The sequence below is a fragment of the Bicyclus anynana genome, chromosome 26 (genome assembly GCF_947172395.1).
Source record: "Bicyclus anynana chromosome 26, ilBicAnyn1.1, whole genome shotgun sequence".
NCBI lineage: Eukaryota > Metazoa > Arthropoda > Insecta > Lepidoptera > Nymphalidae > Bicyclus > Bicyclus anynana.
In genome coordinates this window covers 858,828-878,054 of record NC_069108.1, presented here as the reverse complement: position 1 = coordinate 878,054, position 19,227 = coordinate 858,828, and the positions used below count along the sequence as shown (strand labels likewise).

Below are 19,227 nucleotides of genomic sequence, written 5' to 3'. Positions count from 1 at the left end.
GACGGGTCTCAAACGGTGAAGGAAAAACATCGTGAGGAAACCTGCATACCGAGAATTTTCTTAATTCTCTGCGTGTTTGAAGTCTGCCAATCCGCATTGGGCCAGCGTGGTGGATTATTGGCCTAACCCCTCTCATTCTGAGAGGAGACTCGTGCTCAACAGTGAGCCGATTATGGGTTCTTAATGATACTAATATTAAGATGTAAAGTGACAAGGTAATCTCTTAAAAAAAATCTTATTATGATTAAAGCCACGTCATTTGCTAGGCTATTTTATTCTCATACTAGCGGACGCCCGCGACTTCGTCCGCGTGAAACCCTACTACTACCCCCACCTTACCCCTAAGCTACCCTAACCCTACCCTACCACGCGACGGCGACGGAAGCTTAAAAAATAGAGTAACTTCTCCCTTTTTCTCAACATTTCCCTTCACTGCTCTGCTCCTATTGATCGTAGCGTGATGAAAAGTATACTATAACCTGCCCAGGAGTATGAAGAACAATTGTACCAAGTTTCGTTATAATCCGTCGAGTAGTTTATATTTCTATAACGAACATAAAGACAGACGGACAAAAGTTTTACTAATTGCATTTTTGGCATCAGTATCGATCACTAATCACCCCCTGATAGTTATTTTGGAAATATATTTCATGTACAGAATTGACCTCTCTACAGATTTATTATAAGTATAGATAACGGGAACGGGAAATACACGAGTGAAACCGCGATACGTCACGTAGTTATCAAATAAAACACAACATAAACCTTACGTCATATATCTATTTATTCCACGTACACACACTATCACTTAGTCCTTTTGAGTCCACTTCACAAACATCGCAGCACTTTGGCAGACTTAGAAATACCCAAACGCTGAAACACTACTTAAAACACAAGATCATCTTAAATATATTCATTTAATCAAAATGAAACTTTAATATCTTCACAATAAGCTTTGAACCATGTGAGAATTGGTCCATTTAGAATCGGACCAATTGAGAATAATCCAAGTTAAAGTTAGCCTCACAGAGTAAAGATCATACAGAGCGAGTCTTTACAAGCAGCGTAGTGAAGGCGGTGAAACCCATAAAAAAACAAACGTCACGCGTCTCCTTGACATCCGCATATACAATTTTTTTCATAATTTGTTTTTCAAAATTTAACACTAACAACAATTATGTAAATTAATATAATAATCAATAATTACCAATGAAAAAATACTCCATCTTATTTCTTTAGTTTTTATAATATTAGTTTTTAAAATATTTAAAAACTGTTCATAACGCCATTTCTCCTGAATAATATTGAATGTTACTGATGCGACGGTTCGTGTCGTACTGACTCGAGAATGTATCAGTTATTGAATTTTGTATTTGGAGCGGCTACGACACAGTCGTGTTCCTTACGCTCCATCCGCCTATTATTGATTAATCTGTGATTGGCCAATTGAACCATAATAGTCAATATTCACTTTCAAAACGTCCGGTAATGAGAATCGGTCCATTTTGAACCGAAACTTTAGTTGATACAACAGGTACCAACTAGCTATTGTTAGTAATTCTCAAAACACATGATTTTTTTTTCACTATTTATTTTATGCTTACTTGTCAAAATCATCTGTTGGCAACTGACAACCTTTCGTGGATATCACAGTAAGCAATAGATACTGCCCAGTTGACATTGTTAATAATAACAGTTTTTGATAACAATGAGATTTACGGAATACGAAAAATAGGGTCGTAATGGTTTTCATGTTAATTAAATTAAGTGGCTTACTATTGTCAAATTTAGTGAATTGACTAATTGGACCAACTGTGAATAAACCAATTGATTTAACCTGTACATTATTTATATTCGCTGACTTGTAAGACTATCACGCGCGTCACAACATAAATCACGTAAAGACAAAATGACATATTGTCGACCAATAGCAGTGGATCGAAAATATTGCTATCATTTTCTTCCCAACGCAACGAAAGTGAAAGCGATTCTCTTACTTCCCATCGCAACGAAAGTGTAAGCGAAATTTCCGGTTCGACCGCTATTGGTCGACGTCTTTTCCTCTTCACGAGATATGCCGTGGTGTGCCATTGGTGTATAAATATACCTGATGTGAAGGATATAGTCATCGAAAATGATTTGACATTATAAGTTACAACTTTATTGGGTGACGCAAAAAAAATTGTAATATTTGATTTTTTTTGAAAAACTGTCAAATATCAAAAAAAACGCTGGATTTCATATTCCGAGAGATTTAGCATATAAATATGATGATTTTTCAACATTAATAAACAAATTGACTCGTAGTGTAAACATTATCATCATAATTAACTTTGAACCATACGAGAATTGGTCCATTTTGATTGGTTCAAAGGATTGAACCAATAGAGAATAAATCATGTGCAATATCACATTTAAAATTAATCAAGCTAATAATTATAACTAAACGAAAATTATAAATTGGTCGCTTAATTATTAATTATATTACGAATTATAGACACAGGTATATTCTATAAATAAACGGAAAACAAACATAACTTTATATGTACTTTACATAAGATATTATGTATCAGTAAAATAACTTATAAAATATAAGTCACTTAACTAAAATAACCAACTGTTTTTTTTAAAACAAAAAGTCATAATACCATTAGAAATGTTTTTTTTTTTCATTTTAAAAATAACTTCTACTTTTTTAAACATAACTAGACAATTTAAACATTTAAAACACTTTAGTTTAAAAATACACAGAAAGAGGCGAATTCTCTTACCCCGTATGGAAAATAATTTATAGTTCGCAAAATTTTGTAGTTTAATTTTTTTTCAGAGGTTTTACTTTTTAGTCAGGGATCCCTAGAACATTTTGATTACTAACAAGTTAATTTTTTATGAGTAGCTTCATATCGATACGAAAATTCTCGATTCTGGTGATTCTGGTAGCTAACTGAGTTACAATGAAATGAAAATTTCAGAGCGTCACAACGACATAATTTACCACGCAATTTGTAGGACATAGTAGCTGTTAAATTGTATAACTATTAATTATCATCATCAACCCATATTCGGCTCACTTCTGAGCTCGAGTCTCCTCTCAGAATGAGAGGGGTTAGGCCAATAGTCCACCACGCTGGCCCCATGAGGATTGGCAGACTTCACACACACAGAGAATTAAGAATATTCTCTGATATGCAGGTTTCCTCACGATGTTTTCCTTCACCGATTGAGACACGTGATATTTAATTTCTTAAAATGCACACAACTGAAAAGTTGGTGGTGCATGCCCCGGACCGGATTCGAACCTACACCCTCCAGAATCGGAGGCAGAGGTCATATCCACTGGGCTATTACATATCTTTAACTATTAATTAAGCAACAGTAAAAAACATCTGGTTAGTAACAACCTTTGTTACTCTACCCTCCTCCCAATATGTAAAGAGGTTACTATCAGGTGTACAAAATGTTCTACGGATCCCTGACTATTTTCTATCTAATAGTTTTTCTTTGAAGATTTTTTTTAATTAACTAAAAATTTCCATTCACTCTGTATACATTCTAAAGTCTGCCAGATGTTGGTCCATTATAGGCAAAGAGCTAGGATTAAAAGAAAACTGAGTCCTCAACCGCGCAGTCTAGTCGATGAATTTCAGTAAATTCATCTATATTGCTTGGCAAAATCGTTGTTGACACTGCCATGATATGCAGGCGACGGGGGGAAGGACTGCGCAAAGCATCGCAAACAACTCCCGTCCCGCGCGGACCATCAAGTGTTACGAATGAATTTGCCAAGCTATACTCTCTTGGCGTGACCTTTATTGAGCGGACGACCGCGACTTGGACCTCCTTAATCCGGCCCTGTCGCAAAATACGTTCTCAGCGTACGTCTACTAACTACAAACTACATTTCAATCAAATGTCATCTATGTACAAAGCAGTATTCGAAATTTCGTGTGTGACCTTTCGTATATACTCAGAGGCACAATTATCCGCCCACTTTGATATACTCGCGTCATATTAAAGTGGGCGGATAATTGTGCCTCTGAGTGTATATAGAATAAATGTCATAGATGGACCATGTCACGTGAATACAATGACATATCTCTCTTTCGTCCTATTGCAACGAAAGTGCGCGGTCGAGGATTCGAGTTATCTATTTTGCTTCGTTTGTCGTCTTTGTACTCAGACGAATTATATATGGACCTGCCTCGCTAGACGTTACCCTGTCAAAGATCCTCAGATTCAGATACTCAATAGCTCAACGGTAAGAGCGGTCGGACTCATCACCGAGGGGTGGTGGTTCGATCCCCGCCCCGTTAGTCTATTGTCGTACCCACTCCTAGCACAGACTTTCCCGACTAGTTGGAGGGGAATGGGAATATTGGTCATAATATTCTTTATAAAAAAAAAAAGATCAAAATTCAATGATCTAAGGGTTCATTTACACGCAGTGGCGTGCACTTCATAGATGCATAAACACAATGCACGCTCTGAAAGTTCATTACGTCCCTGTATTGGAGGAGAAATTTCCCATTTTGTACAATTTATACCTATAGTGCATACCCTAGTTAAAAACCTTGTGCACGCCACTGTTTACCCCTAGTTTTAGATGAACCCATTGTTGTAATCGTTTATTTTTTTTGTTGTTTAAAATTATATAGTATTTTTATATTATATATTAGTATAAATAACTCCTTAAAAATGCCAATTTGTTTAATTAAATAGCATAAAAACGGCAAAGTTTGGTAAAAGATGAAGTTACGTTTCATTTGTAAGTATTTTTAAGTTAATTTAATTATAGTCAATCAAATTTGTAATAAAAACAATATCTAAAAAAATAATTGATTCTTCAGCCGGAATTATCAAGTAATCGAATAACCTTTGGATAGTCCAAGCGATGTGTTTGTTAATCTGTGTAAAAATTACACGTGTGTGTATTGCGACATAGTGTGTAGTGTAGACACAAATTATATTTATCAGTGTTAAATATTTCCGATGTGAGTTTACCTCATCCCGTTAAAAAAATTACAGTCATCTTTGTTGATGAATTTGGGTGAGATTCAAGTCCATTATATAATTGGTCTGAGTCTTTATAGCATAATATATCCCACTTCTGAGCCAGACTATTACCAATTGCAGATATATTTAAATTAACAGCAAAATTCATTAACAAAGTAATTATGTAACTCAGTGTACAATAGGCTACTCGCCTGCTGTACAAAACTAGGAAGATTTTTTGCCTACAGTCAGTTTAGATGCCTAGAAACTCTAATCACATTTTTATTTGTAAAAATAATATCGTAATTGTAATATTTTTATAAAACAAAATTGTATTTTTACCAATTATAAACTGTGACGTCATTCGCTACAAGGCATCGGTTTGTGATTGCCGCTTGCGGTGACGTGATATATCACATCACTGCAAACGCCAATCATGCTGTTATCTCTATGAATGACGTCACTTGCTAATGTGTTGTTTTCGACGGCAAAAATTTTATGAAGATATTTTTTTATTTATATTAAATTTTTTACTGGTTATTATTGACGGGACAAAATAAAATATATCTTGTAATATTTCCATAATTCAGTTTAAACACTGTTTACAAAAGGGGCAAGTAGCTTATTAAAAATACAAGTCACTACATTTTTCAATCACCTTAAACGGTTATTCAATCAAGTCATATTATCGTTAAATAAATATATAAATTCAGAAGTGAGATAATGTTTATGCTGGACAACAATGAGGCAAGAACGATGTGACATCAATGTACCAATGTTGTGACATTGATGTACCAACGATGTGACATCAATGTACCAATGTTGTGATATTGAGTTACCAGCGATGTGACATCAATGTATCAATGTATTGATATTGATGTACCAACGATGTGACATCAATGTATCAATCTAGTGATATTGATGTACCAACGATGTGACATCAATGAACCAATGTTGTGACATTGATGTACCAATGTTGTGATATTGATGTACCAGCGATGTAACATCAATGAACCAATGTATTGATATTGATGTACCAACGATGTGACATCAATGTATCAATGTATTGATATTGATGTACCAACGATGTGACATCAATGTATCAATCTAGTGATATTGATGTACCAACGATGTGACATCAATGAACCAATGTTGTGACATTGATGTACCAACGATGTGACATCCACGTGTACTGCCGATGAACCAACGGTGCGATTGTGATACAACGTTGTATTAACGATGTGGCATCGATGTAACCCAGCTGCACGTCTAGAAGCCCTCCTGGTAGGCCTTGGAGTCGAGCCTCGTCTGCAGCAGCTCGAGCTGGCGCCGCGCCTCGCACTGCGGGAAGTTGTTCAGCTCGTAGTACTGCGGCGCGATCCGAAGCAGCCACTCCGCTGGAACATACAACAATCATGATTATAAAAAAAAATGATTTATTTCAGACATACTCATATCAAATAAAAAAAAAAATCAAAAATAAAATTAAAAAGTCGAAATAGTATAGGTAAAATGTCAGAATAATATGAAATGTCAGTAAAAAAGCAGTATGGTTATTATTATAATAGGGATGACAGATTTTTAAATTGTATATAAATTAAGAGTATGCTAATAGTAAAGCAATTTTGTAAAAGTAACAGAGTATCTGCGATCATTACTTTCGGAGCTACAGGGATTTAAAGGGTCAGATTTGCGGCGCTGCCGCGGATCCCTGAAAAACGCCCCATACAAAATGGAACGAAATAATGACGTAACTAATATCTTTGTCATTTGTGCGTTTATGATTATAATTCAAATATTAAAAAACGTTACGTTTAATGTACGGAACCATAAAATTTATAAATTTTTATGAAAGAAAGAAAGATTTTAGTAGATTTTTTTCTCACTTTCGTACATTTATCTATACGATACTAAAACACAATCTGTCATTAGAATTATCGTCTGTCGGTCTGTTTGTCCGGCCTAAGTTAAGATGTAGGCAACACACAGAACAACTATGGTGTTCCGCAAGGTAACACACATGGCCCTACGCTGTTCATACTATACATGAATGACAGACACACTACTTCATACATTACTGGGCCAGATTTGTTAAATAAACTTTTACAATGTCCAATTTACTGTGATTAATTAAATAATAATATCAGTTTTAGACTGGTTTCAATTTCAGTTTAATTAATAGTTCATCGAATTATGAGCAAGTCGTACATTATAAAATGAACGATTTCACCAATATAACATACATTTAAAAAATGGGACCACCCTGGAATCAAACTCTTCAAAACACAAAAAGAATTTTCAAAATCGGTCGGTCGATAAATGACGGAATTATCGCTGGACATACATAAAAAAAAAAAAAAATACATACAGTCGAACGTAGAACCTCCTCCTTTTTGGAAGTCGGTTAAAAAAGAAATTAAGTAAAATGACTCACGTTTGATGTCGGTGACGGTGCGGATGTAGTTCTTGGTGGTGAGCACGAACTCGTTGTAGATGACCCAGTCGGGCTTGTGGTCGAGGCAGGTGGAGGGGTGCAGCTGCACCACCTGGTTGTCCTTCACTGTCAGGTAGTGGCCCGTGCGCTCCAGGTGTGCCACCTGCAAGGAAAACATTCATGTCACCAATGATGTTCAATACTGTTAGATGTGTTATGAAAAATGAGGCGCTAAAATAAGAAAATTTCCACATCTCAATGTTAGTTGTGGTCAACAACATATTAGCAATTAGGTATATAGCAAATAATACCTAAATATCGTCCACAATATCGAGTTTTGTGTTCAGGATGTGTAAAAACTATATATATACATAAATAAATAATGGAATAAAGACAAAAGTGTACATGTGTGCGCTCAGTTTTGTACATTCCTCCGTGTGATAAGCAACGCTATTTAATAATTAATTATTGTATCATCTATAGATGTTCTAATCCATAAATGTAACTTGTTCATATGCTCTTATACAATATTTGAAGCCATGTTTGCGTCTTTGTTATTCTACAATACTACTGTATTATCATTGAATGTAGCGGTAAATGTAGTATGCTATTTGAGACGGGAATATCAGCAGTGTATAATAAATAAAGTGTTGGTCCCAAAACGGAACCCTGGGGAACACCTGCTTTAATATCATGAAAGTTCGAATGAATACGCGTCATAGATTTTCACTTGAAATATTCTCATATAACATAGTAACGTGAAATAGTTGTGTGTTTGGTTTTAAAATGCTTCATGCCAGACCTTGTCAGAAGCCTGTTGAACATCCAAAAACACACCACACTATTATTTTCTTTTTCACAGCTGTTCCTATTATTATTTTTATGACTTTCTTATTTCAACATAATAATTTTATTATTTCTCTCTTAAACTTTTATTTTAGAATAAACCATAGCCTATAAACAGAACACTTCCTACAAAGTGTTGATGGGTGTCCATCAACCTGGTGTGCGTGTAAAGCCTCATGTGCCTGTAAATACCAGCAATTGGGACTGGGACACAGCATTGCTGCTTGGCGATGGAAATTAGCACAAATATATATACTGCTACTAAATACATAATTTATGATTAATGATATAAGAGAAGATATTAACCTGCATAAAGAATCCATTGACGAGAGCTTTCCTAATATTGATATAATAGTCTTTGCTGGTGAACTCCGTGCTCGTCCGCTTGAGGTTAAACCTGGAACAGTATAAAATATGTGTATTTTTGTACGTGACGAATATATTCAAAAACTATTGGACAGATTTGTAAATTTTTTCACCAATAGAAAGCTACATTATCACAAATGACAATATAGCTGGAAAGCTAGTGAACCTTGCGAGTAACGGTCTTCCTGTAAGGTTAGAAATTTGTACACATATGAATCATGGGATTTATTTTTTCAATTTATTTTACAATAAAAAAAATAAAGGGACCAATGCAGGGCTGACCTGCCTGCCAGGTTGTGGCTATTGCCCTTAGCATGCTATAAATCCCATGATTCATAAGTGTACAAATTTCTAACCTTACAGGACCGTTACTAGCTTTTGGACTAATTAGAACGCCATTATCAAATGACAATGAGCGCCATTAAGACATTAGCGCCGCGTCTAAGGGAACTTCTATCATGAAAAGGACTATACATAGTCTATATTTTATCACCCTATTTCCACTTGAATGAGAGGAAAACGTAACAATGAGACATTGATTCTATAGTAATAGACATTGAAACGCGTTAGATCGTTGATCTTATTGACAGAGGGGTAAAATCTATCGGTCTAGGATTTCATTAGCCAAAGGCGGTGCGAGTACGCTACCTGTCCATGATGCGACTGAGCTGCTGGCGCACGTTGTCGCCCGACTTGAGCGAGCGGTAGTTGATGAAGTTGTCGTAGCACCAGTGCGGGTCCTCCATGTCTGAAACATCAACCGATACGTCACATCAACCTAAGCTAACGTCGACCAATATAATATGTCAACCGATACGTCATCTAGAAGACTTCTACCTACAGATTGATTTGAAGGTGGTGCCAAAAAATATAATAAAACTAAAGGAGCACTGCCTAATAAATCTTAAATTATTAATCTTAAAATATTAAGACTTAAATCACTGTTTGCAAATTGATCAGTAGATAGAACTTAAGTATGATGTTATATATCACTATTTCGTGTCAGTTGATCTTTTTTAAACAATGAGACTATGATAGAGCTACAATTATATTACAATATAACACAAAGTCACTTTAATAAGTAGATTCAGATATAGATTCATAATATTACTGAACATTTCATGAGAACTCACTCTGTTTGAAGGCGTGATACACGTTGAGAAGCGTCAAGTGATCGCCGTCTATGTGAGCGAAGCGCATCTTCGCTTCGTCCGCCGCCTTGCGCGCTTCGTTCGGCCGCACGAAGCATTGCGGGACTGTAAGCAAAGTGTGACAAGTTGGAACATTTTCAAAAATAAAACAAAATTTAATTAATCAATATCCGCAATCCGCAGATCATTGATATAGACTAAAAATAAAAAGGGTCCTACAAATAAACCCTGTGGGACACTCATTGATATTACTCATTGATGGTTAGGTCTTCTAACCTAATAACACTTGAGAAATTATGCTCATCCATTGAGTTTTCATGTTTTTAAATATCACATGTCTCAAATGTTGGAGGAAAACATTGTAAGGAAACCTGCATCCCAGAGAATTCTCTGCGTGTGTGAAGTCTGCTAATCCACATTGGGCCCGCGTGGTGGACTAATGCCTAAACCTTTTCATTCTGAGAGGAGACTCGAGCTCAACAGTGAGCCGAATATGGGTTGATAATGATGATGATGATGATTGAGTTTTATTACTAGGGTAAAGAAAATAAAGAGCACTGTGATAATTTAGTTTCAACAACAATGTTTCATGGTTGACAAAACCAAATGCTTTAGAGAAATCAAAAAAAAAAAATGACGGCATTTATACAATCAGCGTCTGTCGTATTACGACCTATTGAAACACAAAACTCGTCAGGGTTGTTAATAATTATATTTTGATTAAAATTATTATGAAATTTTGGAGGGGATCTTGTTAGACCAGTTGTGGTTTCTGCTAGTGCTCATCATATAGGAGCTGCGGGTCTAGCGGGAACTTCGCCATCACTGCGCCCAGACCTTTAAGGTTGTCATCTCAAGCTCAACAAAGTCACTGACCAGACAACATGGCAGTGATGGAGAGGATCTCGTTGGAGCAGTTGTGGTTGCAGCTGGCGATCAGCATCTTGGCGAGCTGCGGGTCCAGCGGGAACTCTGCCATCACGGCGCCCAGGTCAGTCAGGTTGCCGTCGTCATCTGGAAAACCACAAAATATACAATCAATAATATTTTTCTTAAAACAAGCTTTTAAAGAATGTATTTTTATTTGTTGCATTACAAACAGGTTATAATTTTTTTTTCCCAAAATTACAATGACTTTAAAGGACCTTCTAAATGAAAAGGTTATTTGATAAAGATATTTTGGGTGCTACTATTTATAACAGGTCAACCATTTTTGAGAATTCAGACTTAGTTGTCCATGTCATCTGAATTTAACGTGTTTGAAATGAATCGAGGAGAACTGTCTTTGAACACACTATGAGAGACAATCTGAAACTGATCTAATGCTGGAAGATAGAAGACAGTCAAGGGAACTCCTTAAAAGTTTACAACAAATATATATAGATATTTATAGGTTACGACTGCAATCGAGTGTATAATGGAGGTGGAAGATATACAAGGGAACTCCTCGACGGTTTACAGCAGCTACCTCGTGTTGGGATTTATTTACTCATCCTAATGCGAATTTTATACCTGACTAATAATATGTGGGTGAACTAACCCGCTGTCCTAATCGCATGTGCGCAAAACCTCTGTAAAAACCGCATTATATCGGAATAATCCAGCTAAAACCAGAAAGCAAATTAAAGCAAAAACAAAGGTAAGTTCTGTTTCCTAAAATCAGTCTCCTAGCCTATTGATACAGTCCACTCTTTCTATAGCTGATTTCCTCCACACGTTTTTGTGGCACATTTATTTTTTTTTCGTAGAAGGGGGTATATTATAGCAAAGCCAAAAAATTCAAAGTAGGAAAATTTTGTAAAGATTCTACTACCGGTTCGGGAGGCAGGTTCTGCTGAGAAGAAACTGGCAAGAAACTCAACAGTTGCTCTTTTAAAAATAAATCATACAGTATTATAATTAATGACCAAATTACAATTTCTTAGTTTTACTTCCTGTGTGAAGGTGGAAGCTGATCCAATGGCCTCCAAGCATCTTTATCTTTAAGGAACTCATCAATGATGTAGTAACCTTGACTATATTTTTCTTTGGCATTGACAGTTCCAGCATAGTCTTGGGGATCTTATTATAAAAGAGCACACCCAAACGTACAAAAGATTTTTTTACTCTTCAGAGACAATATGCAGAAATAACTAATTTATGCCCGTGTTAAGTAAGACGTGGATTTAAATCTCTTTTTCGTTTGTACAAATTAATATTTTGTCTTACATAGATTATGCTGTTATATATATATATATATTTTCTGAAGTATAAATATGGAATGTATATCAGCAGCCTTGCCCCACAACAAAATACCGTAAGACATTACGCTGTGAAAGTACGCAAAATAAACAAGTCTAGCTGTGTCAACATCAGTAAATTCTATATGAGCACCCCACTGAAGTTTACAATCCAAGGTCACTCCCAGGAAAACTGTGGAATTCTCCATTTCCAGTGTTTCACCATCGATCATTATAGACTTATCTAATTTAATAACATTTGGTAATGAAAACTCAACACATTTAGTTTTCTTTGCATTTAAAAGTAAATTGTTAACAGTGAACCAATGCGACACATGCGATATGGCACGGTTTCTGTCTGCCAATCCGCATTGGGCCAGCGTGGTGGACTATTGGCCTAACCCCTCCCATTCTGAGAGGAGACTCGAGCTCAGCAATGAGCCAATTGATCTGGTTGGTTGATCAAACCAAATAGCCAGTGGGACTCACCGAGCGCGGCCAGATAGTTGAGCAGCTCGAGCGCGCGCATCAGCGTCTCGGGCGCGGGCGGGTCCATGAAGTCAAAGTGCACCAGGTCGTCGATACCCAGCTTTTTCAACTGCAAAACTACAGATCCTAAGTTTGATCTGCAAAACGCAACGCGGCACGGCATTAGGGCGCAGCTCACACTATACACATGTAAAACAAAACTAGCAAACGCCCGCGACTTCGTCCGCGTGGAAACCTCTTTGGGACAACTCCGTCATACATGATTCATGCGTAACTTTAACTGTTTACGCAGCGCTTGTGAAGGAAGCACTCCAATGGAATCATTTCTAACCGACTTCAAAAAAAGGGAGGAGGTTCTCATCTCGAAGCGTGTTTTTTTAAATATAATGAAAATAAAATGTAATTTTTAATTGACTTCAAAAAAAGGAGAAGGTTCTCATCTCGAAGCGTTTTTTTTTTAAATATAATGAGAATTAAATGTAATTTTTAACTGACTTCAAATAAAGGAGGAGGTTCTCAACTCGAAGCGTTTTTTTAAATATAATGAAAATTAAATGTAATTTTTAACTGACTTCAAAAAAAGGAGGAGGTTCTCAACTCGAAGCGATTTTTTAATATTATGAAAATTAAATGCTAACACATTAAAAACAGAAAATAAAATCTTTTTACCAAAAAAATTGAAACCACTTCAAAATCACAAAAATAAACTAAAAAGCGAAAAATAACATCGTATATGCTACCGATCACTTTGAAGGTGGTGCCAAGTCAGTGACGTATTAATTAAAGCCGTCTCTGATTAATACGTCACTGGCTTGGCACCGCTTTCGAAGTGATCAGAAGGTAGCACATGCGATGTTATTTTACGCTTTTTAATTTGTTTTTGTGATTTTGAAGTCGGTTAAATTTTTTTGTTAAAAGGTGAATAACGTAAAATACGTTATTGACACTTTTTTCAATAATGCTACACCCCCTATTGATTGTAGCATAATATTTAGCCGTCCTCAAAAAATTGACTACCCAAGACAAAATGTTTTTAAAGTTTAGACCAGTAGTTGTTAAGATTAGCATATTGAACAAAACAAACAAACTTCAGCTTTATAATATTAATTAAATAAGATCTCCAACTGAGAAATCTACGGAATAGTTGATATAACAAAGTTAAAACTTCTAAACCATGAATATTGGATCATTGTCATACTTTATTAACCCACTACAGTACAGAGCCTTATTCTTATAGGAGTTTCGATCCATCATGCTGCTCTAATGTGGGTTGGTGGGCTTACAGAGATATTTGATTCTGTAATGAACACTATTAGATGTTACTCAAGGAGTAAGTATTTTAGCTAAGCGCCGATATAGACTTTATCACTGATAATCTAAGTTCTATCTTATCGAAAAAATCATTTTCTCTGAAAAAAAAAGAACACATTTTATTTGGATTTGAGAATATTGAAAAATATTACTTTAGACCCATTTTCATACAGTCCATTTTCGTAATTTAGAAAACAGTTATGATTTTTTGGACAAATATTTTTTTAATTACGAATTTATTTGTGGTTTACTATCCTAAAAGTGGGTGTTTCTACAACAGTATATTCCTCTGTTTGCTAAAGCCTTGTAAAATCTAAATGTCTACAAAAATTATTACCATTAATTTTGAAAATGTAATTATGCTCTAGAAAAGAAATAATTAAAAGAAAATACTTTACAAAAGTCACCTCAAAATTTCCGGGTAAGTGTTATCTTGCATTTCATTCTTGTAAGCCTTCTCCGTGTACAGCCTGAAGCATTTCCCAGGTCTCGTTCTCCCGGCTCTACCAGCTCTTTGTTGAGCCGATGCTTTGCTTATGGGGGACACTAACAAGGACTCCACACGGATCCTGGGGTTATACACCTTCTGTTTGGAGAAACCTGTATCTATTACGAACACAACTCCGTCTATAGTCAACGAAGTTTCTGCTATATTGGTTGATACGACAACTTTCCTTCCAATAGCACCGTTTGCTCTATTTGGTGGTGCCGGCTCAAATATACGTTGCTGAAGATTTGGTGGCAATGTCGAGTATAAAGGTATACATTTCAGTTCACCAACGTCTGGACCCAAATTGTCTATTTCTCGTTTTATCCGCTTACAAGCATCCTCTATTTCCTCTTGCCCCGTCAAAAACAGCAGTATATCACCGGTTATTTCTTCGCATATGTGTATTTGTATGACTGTGCGTATCGCTGCTTCTAGGTAGTCCCTTTCTGGTTGGGGGGTGTAAAAAATTTCTACGGGATGAGTTCTACCAGGTACATTCATTAGCGGAGCATTGTCGAAATACTGTTGGAACTTCCCAGCGTCTAATGTGGCTGACATGATGACTAATTTTAAATCTGTGCGTTGTTTTATAACCTCTTTCAACACTCCCATGAGGATGTCTGTCGCTAGAGTCCTTTCGTGAGCCTCGTCGAGCAGTATCACTCGGTATTGTTCTAGCATCGGATCAGACATGGCTTCACGGAGTAACATACCGTCTGTCATGTATTTTAACACTGTCTGTGGTCCGGAACAGTCTTCAAAACGGATGCTGTAACCGACTTGCTGTCCCAAAGCGACGTCCATTTCTTCTGCCACTCGTTGTGCCACTGACATGGCTGCTACTCTTCTGGGCTGCGTGCAAGCGACTCCATGGGACTTCCCCGCTGTAACAGCAGAGAACTCGACGCACCACTGTGGTATTTGTGTTGTTTTCCCAGAGCCTGTTTCGCCGACCAACACAACACACTGGTGTGTGTTGAGGAGTCTCATGAAGTCGTTCTTATACTCCCACACCGGAAGGCCGAGGCGACGTCGCAGGAGGTCGTGGTAACGCGTTGAGTGAGGAAGACCTGCGGATTTTTTTATTTGTATTATTTATCTTTAGAGAAAAAAGTTTGACAATATAAAATCATTTTATATCTTAGTTTATCATGCAAGCAATCATTTTTGATGTAGCAAGGAGCGTTGGTAATTATGCTGGTTCATCATCATCATCATATCAGCTGATAGACGTCCACTGCAGGACACAGGCCTTTTGTAGGAACTTCCAAACATCACAATCCAGAGCCGCCTGCATCAAGCGAAGCCCTGCGACTGATGTCGCTTGATGTCGTCAGTCCACCTGGTCAAGCAACACTGCGCTTTCTCTTGTGGGGTCGCCATTCCAGCACCTTGGGACCCCAACGTCCCATTGCCAAAATTGTCTGAAGAAAGTGCGTGTCAGTTGTGACCTATAATTCCGAGTCTTGGTAATTAACTATGGGTTTCATAAGAAGGCTCAGTCATGCAACGCGCTATGCTAAGAGTATCTCTGCATGATCGAATTAGAAATGATGAGATCCGCAAAAGAACCTAAGTCACCGACATAGCTCAAGGAGTCTGCTAAATGGAGTTTAGATGAATGGGAACCTGTGTAGGGGTTGACTCCAGGCGTGCTGGTGGCGGTGGGCGGCGGCGCAGTCCCCAGCGTGGCCACGGAGTCCGAAGACTCGCCGGCGCGCGCCGCGGCCGCTGCCTTCTCCTCCCTGGGGACAAGCGAACATCATCATCAGTTTTTGTAGTCATTTTTAAGGGTACCTTACCCCCCAAAAGGAAGACTACTAGATATAGCAATGTGTATCAGTTGAGAATATCCAATCACGTCAACGAGCCGGCATTAATACTATTAAGCACAGGCAGTGTCACCCATGAGAGACTGAAAAGGTACAGTGACCCATTATTGGCTGTTAAATTTGAAAGCAAAAGAGATCAGCTACTCTCTTAATGGAGGGAACTGCTCTGCTCATCATCATCAATCATCATTATCAGCCGATAGACGTCCAGTGCTGCCAATAGACTACCAAGCACAACAGTCTCGAGCCGCCAGCTCTCACATCACAAGAAAAATATATACACAACAGAATGGCTCAGAAAAAAAAATTGGTGAAATAATTTTTCAAATAGGTCTACTTTCAAAGCAGTGTTATGTTATAATGCAAACAAACAATGAAATATTTCCTTTATAATATTAGTACAGATCTCGATACTCGTTGTGCACAAAGAGCTTAAATATTAAACAGCCCTGACACTTGAGTAACCTATGTTATCAGATTCTTATTGTTTGACAATCAGAATGAATTTTAATGAAGTAAAAATTATTTTTATCCTGCCTATGCCTTAACCCTTCCAATGATCAACATATGAGATAAATATCTTAGCATAGCAATCCATGGATTCACTGTTTAGATGCCGGGTCAATTAACACTCCCCTTTTTCGCTCATGTTTTTCTCCCTGCCTAGCCAAATCTAATTTGTTGTAGTTGTAGGGGCCAGTGGCCATTCCACTTTGGCTAGGCAGGGAGAACAACACGAGCAGAAGTGTTAACCGGTTTTAAAGAAATTCCTTAAGCCTACGCAACCTAAGATCATAAGAAGCAGGCAGTTTTTATATCTTCCTCGCAATGGACTCGGCTTCCATAGAATGCTAAAATGGCTAGGCAGGAAGAACAGCACAAGGGGAGTGTTCGGGATCTGCACCAGAGAGAAATAAAGCAACCAAGGCACTAGGCCAATGCGAATCTTGTTTATTGTAAAAATCTTCACAATATTTACCCTTCGTAAGAACCACTTGATATTGCAATGCAGAGTTAAAAACTATACTTACACTGCCATTTATCGGCACATTGCTAAACTAAATTTAAAATAATCGTTACACAGTGTCGAATGGTCAATTATACAGGGGGTATGTTAATCGATTGTCAAGGAATTCCTTAACCCTATGTTCTTTGGTCACAAGTCCAAGACTGCTCTGAGTTTTTCCCTGTACCACGCGATTGACCCGGCACCTGCACAAGAATCCATGGAATGCTAAGATATTTGTCCCATTCCATAGAATGTTAAAAGGTTTATATGTCAACAGTCAACAAATAAAAAAATTAATAAAAATCCTCACCTATGACACAGACGTGACACTTCCATCACCAGATTTAACACAATTTTTATGTGTTGTACTACCAACAACCAACATGTAATACTACAAACTGCTTAGAGCTTTCACAACAATGCACAATATTTAAACAATATTTTGATATATTGTGCAAATAGTTGAACAATATATATTGTGCAAAAGTTAATTTCAAGAAGTGTTGAAATAATCTACACTAACAGCTTGCCCTGGGTTTACTTATGTAGCAGAAACTTTAGACAAATATCGTACCATTCCATGGATTCACAGAAAAGATACCAAGTCCAGCATATTTTTTTTTTATATATTTAATTTGTATTGTGCAATCAGCTGCATCAGGTATAAGCAAATTGCTAGAGTAGTGATGCTGGCCAATTTACTTTGTTATTCATTAATTTGTTATTTTTTTTTTTAGGAAATCCCATATGTAAGCGCACTTTAGCCTTCGAACATCCATTGGGATACTGAGGGCAGTAAGTAGAGAGCAATAGGGCAAGTTTGTTTTCATAGATTATTATCTATGAAATTCGTTTTTTATAGCTCATTGATCTGAGTTCAACCTCTTCCTTTATTGTGTAGGTCCAGCATATGACAGTGATTTTGGCAGCCTCCATAGCACAGTGGTGTGCACAGTGGATTTACAAGGCGGAGATCCTGGGTTTAATAAACTGTACATATGGAATTGGGCTGTAGTATAAAGGAAAACTGCATTATCAACTAGTAACATAGGATATACTTAATCCCGGTATCCACACAGGAACGAAAATGTGGGATGTAATTAACATGCCATACACAAATAAACATAGAAATTCAGAGAACTTTGTGTATTAATTTGCAAGCTAACACTGGACAGTTGTATTAATCCAAATAGTGACGTGCAATGTGCATAAGGTATACAACTAGGGTAGGCACTACACATACAGTATAGACACAACTGAAAATTCTTTTCTCATTATAAGTTTGTAAAAATGTATTTGTGGATTATTAGCTGAGTTTACAATTTTAGGGTGTACCATGCGTACATAACCCATAAAGTTAACTACAAAAATAGGAATAATTATATTTAGATAATATATTGATAGATAGATACATGGTTGCATAAATGAGCTGAGTTCGAGTAATTTGTTTATTACAATGAGGTACCAATACTATCTGGACGTAATGGTTAATCGAAATCATGCATTATTTAATGCATTTCTACAGGTCATTTAAATAGAAATTTGTTTACAAAAATGTATTACAGCCCAAGTTATAGTTACTATAGTTATTAATCAGTGAGATAGATTTTCACAATAATTTTCATAAATTGAAGATTTTCTGAAGAAAACAAAGGCATGGAAGATTCGAAAATCGATAAACAAACATATAAAACGTTTCAAATACCTCTTTTTCTTGATGAACGGGTCCATCACTTCAATCCTTCTTTTAGACATACTTATTTGGAACCATACAACAAAATGTAATCACACGCGAGACAATTTTGTTATTTTTCCGTAAAATAACGAGGCTAAACGCAGGCTACAAAATGGCGACCGCGGTTTTGCTAGGCAAAGGGATGTGAATGTAGGCCACAGATCATTAATTATGTGTGTATTTATTGAACCAGGTTCTTATATCTGGTATTTGATTGCAAAATATTATTACGGAAATACGATTTTATTTTGTGACTTTGTTTACATTTTTAATGTACAGTCATGCTAATGTACAGCTTTCTACTATTATTAGTCTAAACCGCAAACAGACGGACATGGCGAATATTGGTTCCT

At 36.7% G+C, this 19,227-nt stretch overlaps 1 protein-coding gene across 1 annotated transcript; it reads right to left on the bottom strand.

The window, feature by feature from the left end:
• Positions 1-762: 762 nt before the first annotated feature.
• LOC112045691 (putative pre-mRNA-splicing factor ATP-dependent RNA helicase PRP1) lies at positions 763-19,012 on the bottom strand. The gene is made up of 10 exons (XM_024081974.2): positions 18,845-19,012; positions 15,928-16,043; positions 14,216-15,368; positions 12,498-12,634; positions 10,666-10,803; positions 9,772-9,894; positions 9,287-9,386; positions 8,579-8,669; positions 7,427-7,589; positions 763-6,389 (listed from the first exon to the last, which is right to left on the bottom strand). The coding sequence occupies exons 1-10, from the start codon at positions 18,892-18,894 to the stop codon at positions 6,262-6,264; spliced, it is 2,199 nt and encodes a 732-aa protein (XP_023937742.2). The 5' UTR covers positions 18,895-19,012; the 3' UTR covers positions 763-6,261.
• Between the last annotated feature and the right edge of the window lie 215 nt (positions 19,013-19,227).

Excerpts from the sequence above, each read along its gene's own strand:
- LOC112045691 (XM_024081974.2), bottom strand. The coding sequence starts at position 18,894 with ATGTCTAAAAGAAGGATTGAAGTGATGGACCCGTTCATCAAGAAAAAG. Across the intron at positions 9,895-10,665 it reads CATCACTGCCATGTTGTCTG|TCCCGCAATGCTTCGTGCGG; the intron begins GTCAGTGACTTT and ends CTTTGCTTACAG. Across the intron at positions 8,670-9,286 it reads CTCAGTCGCATCATGGACAG|GTTTAACCTCAAGCGGACGA; the intron begins GTAGCGTACTCG and ends ATACTGTTCCAG.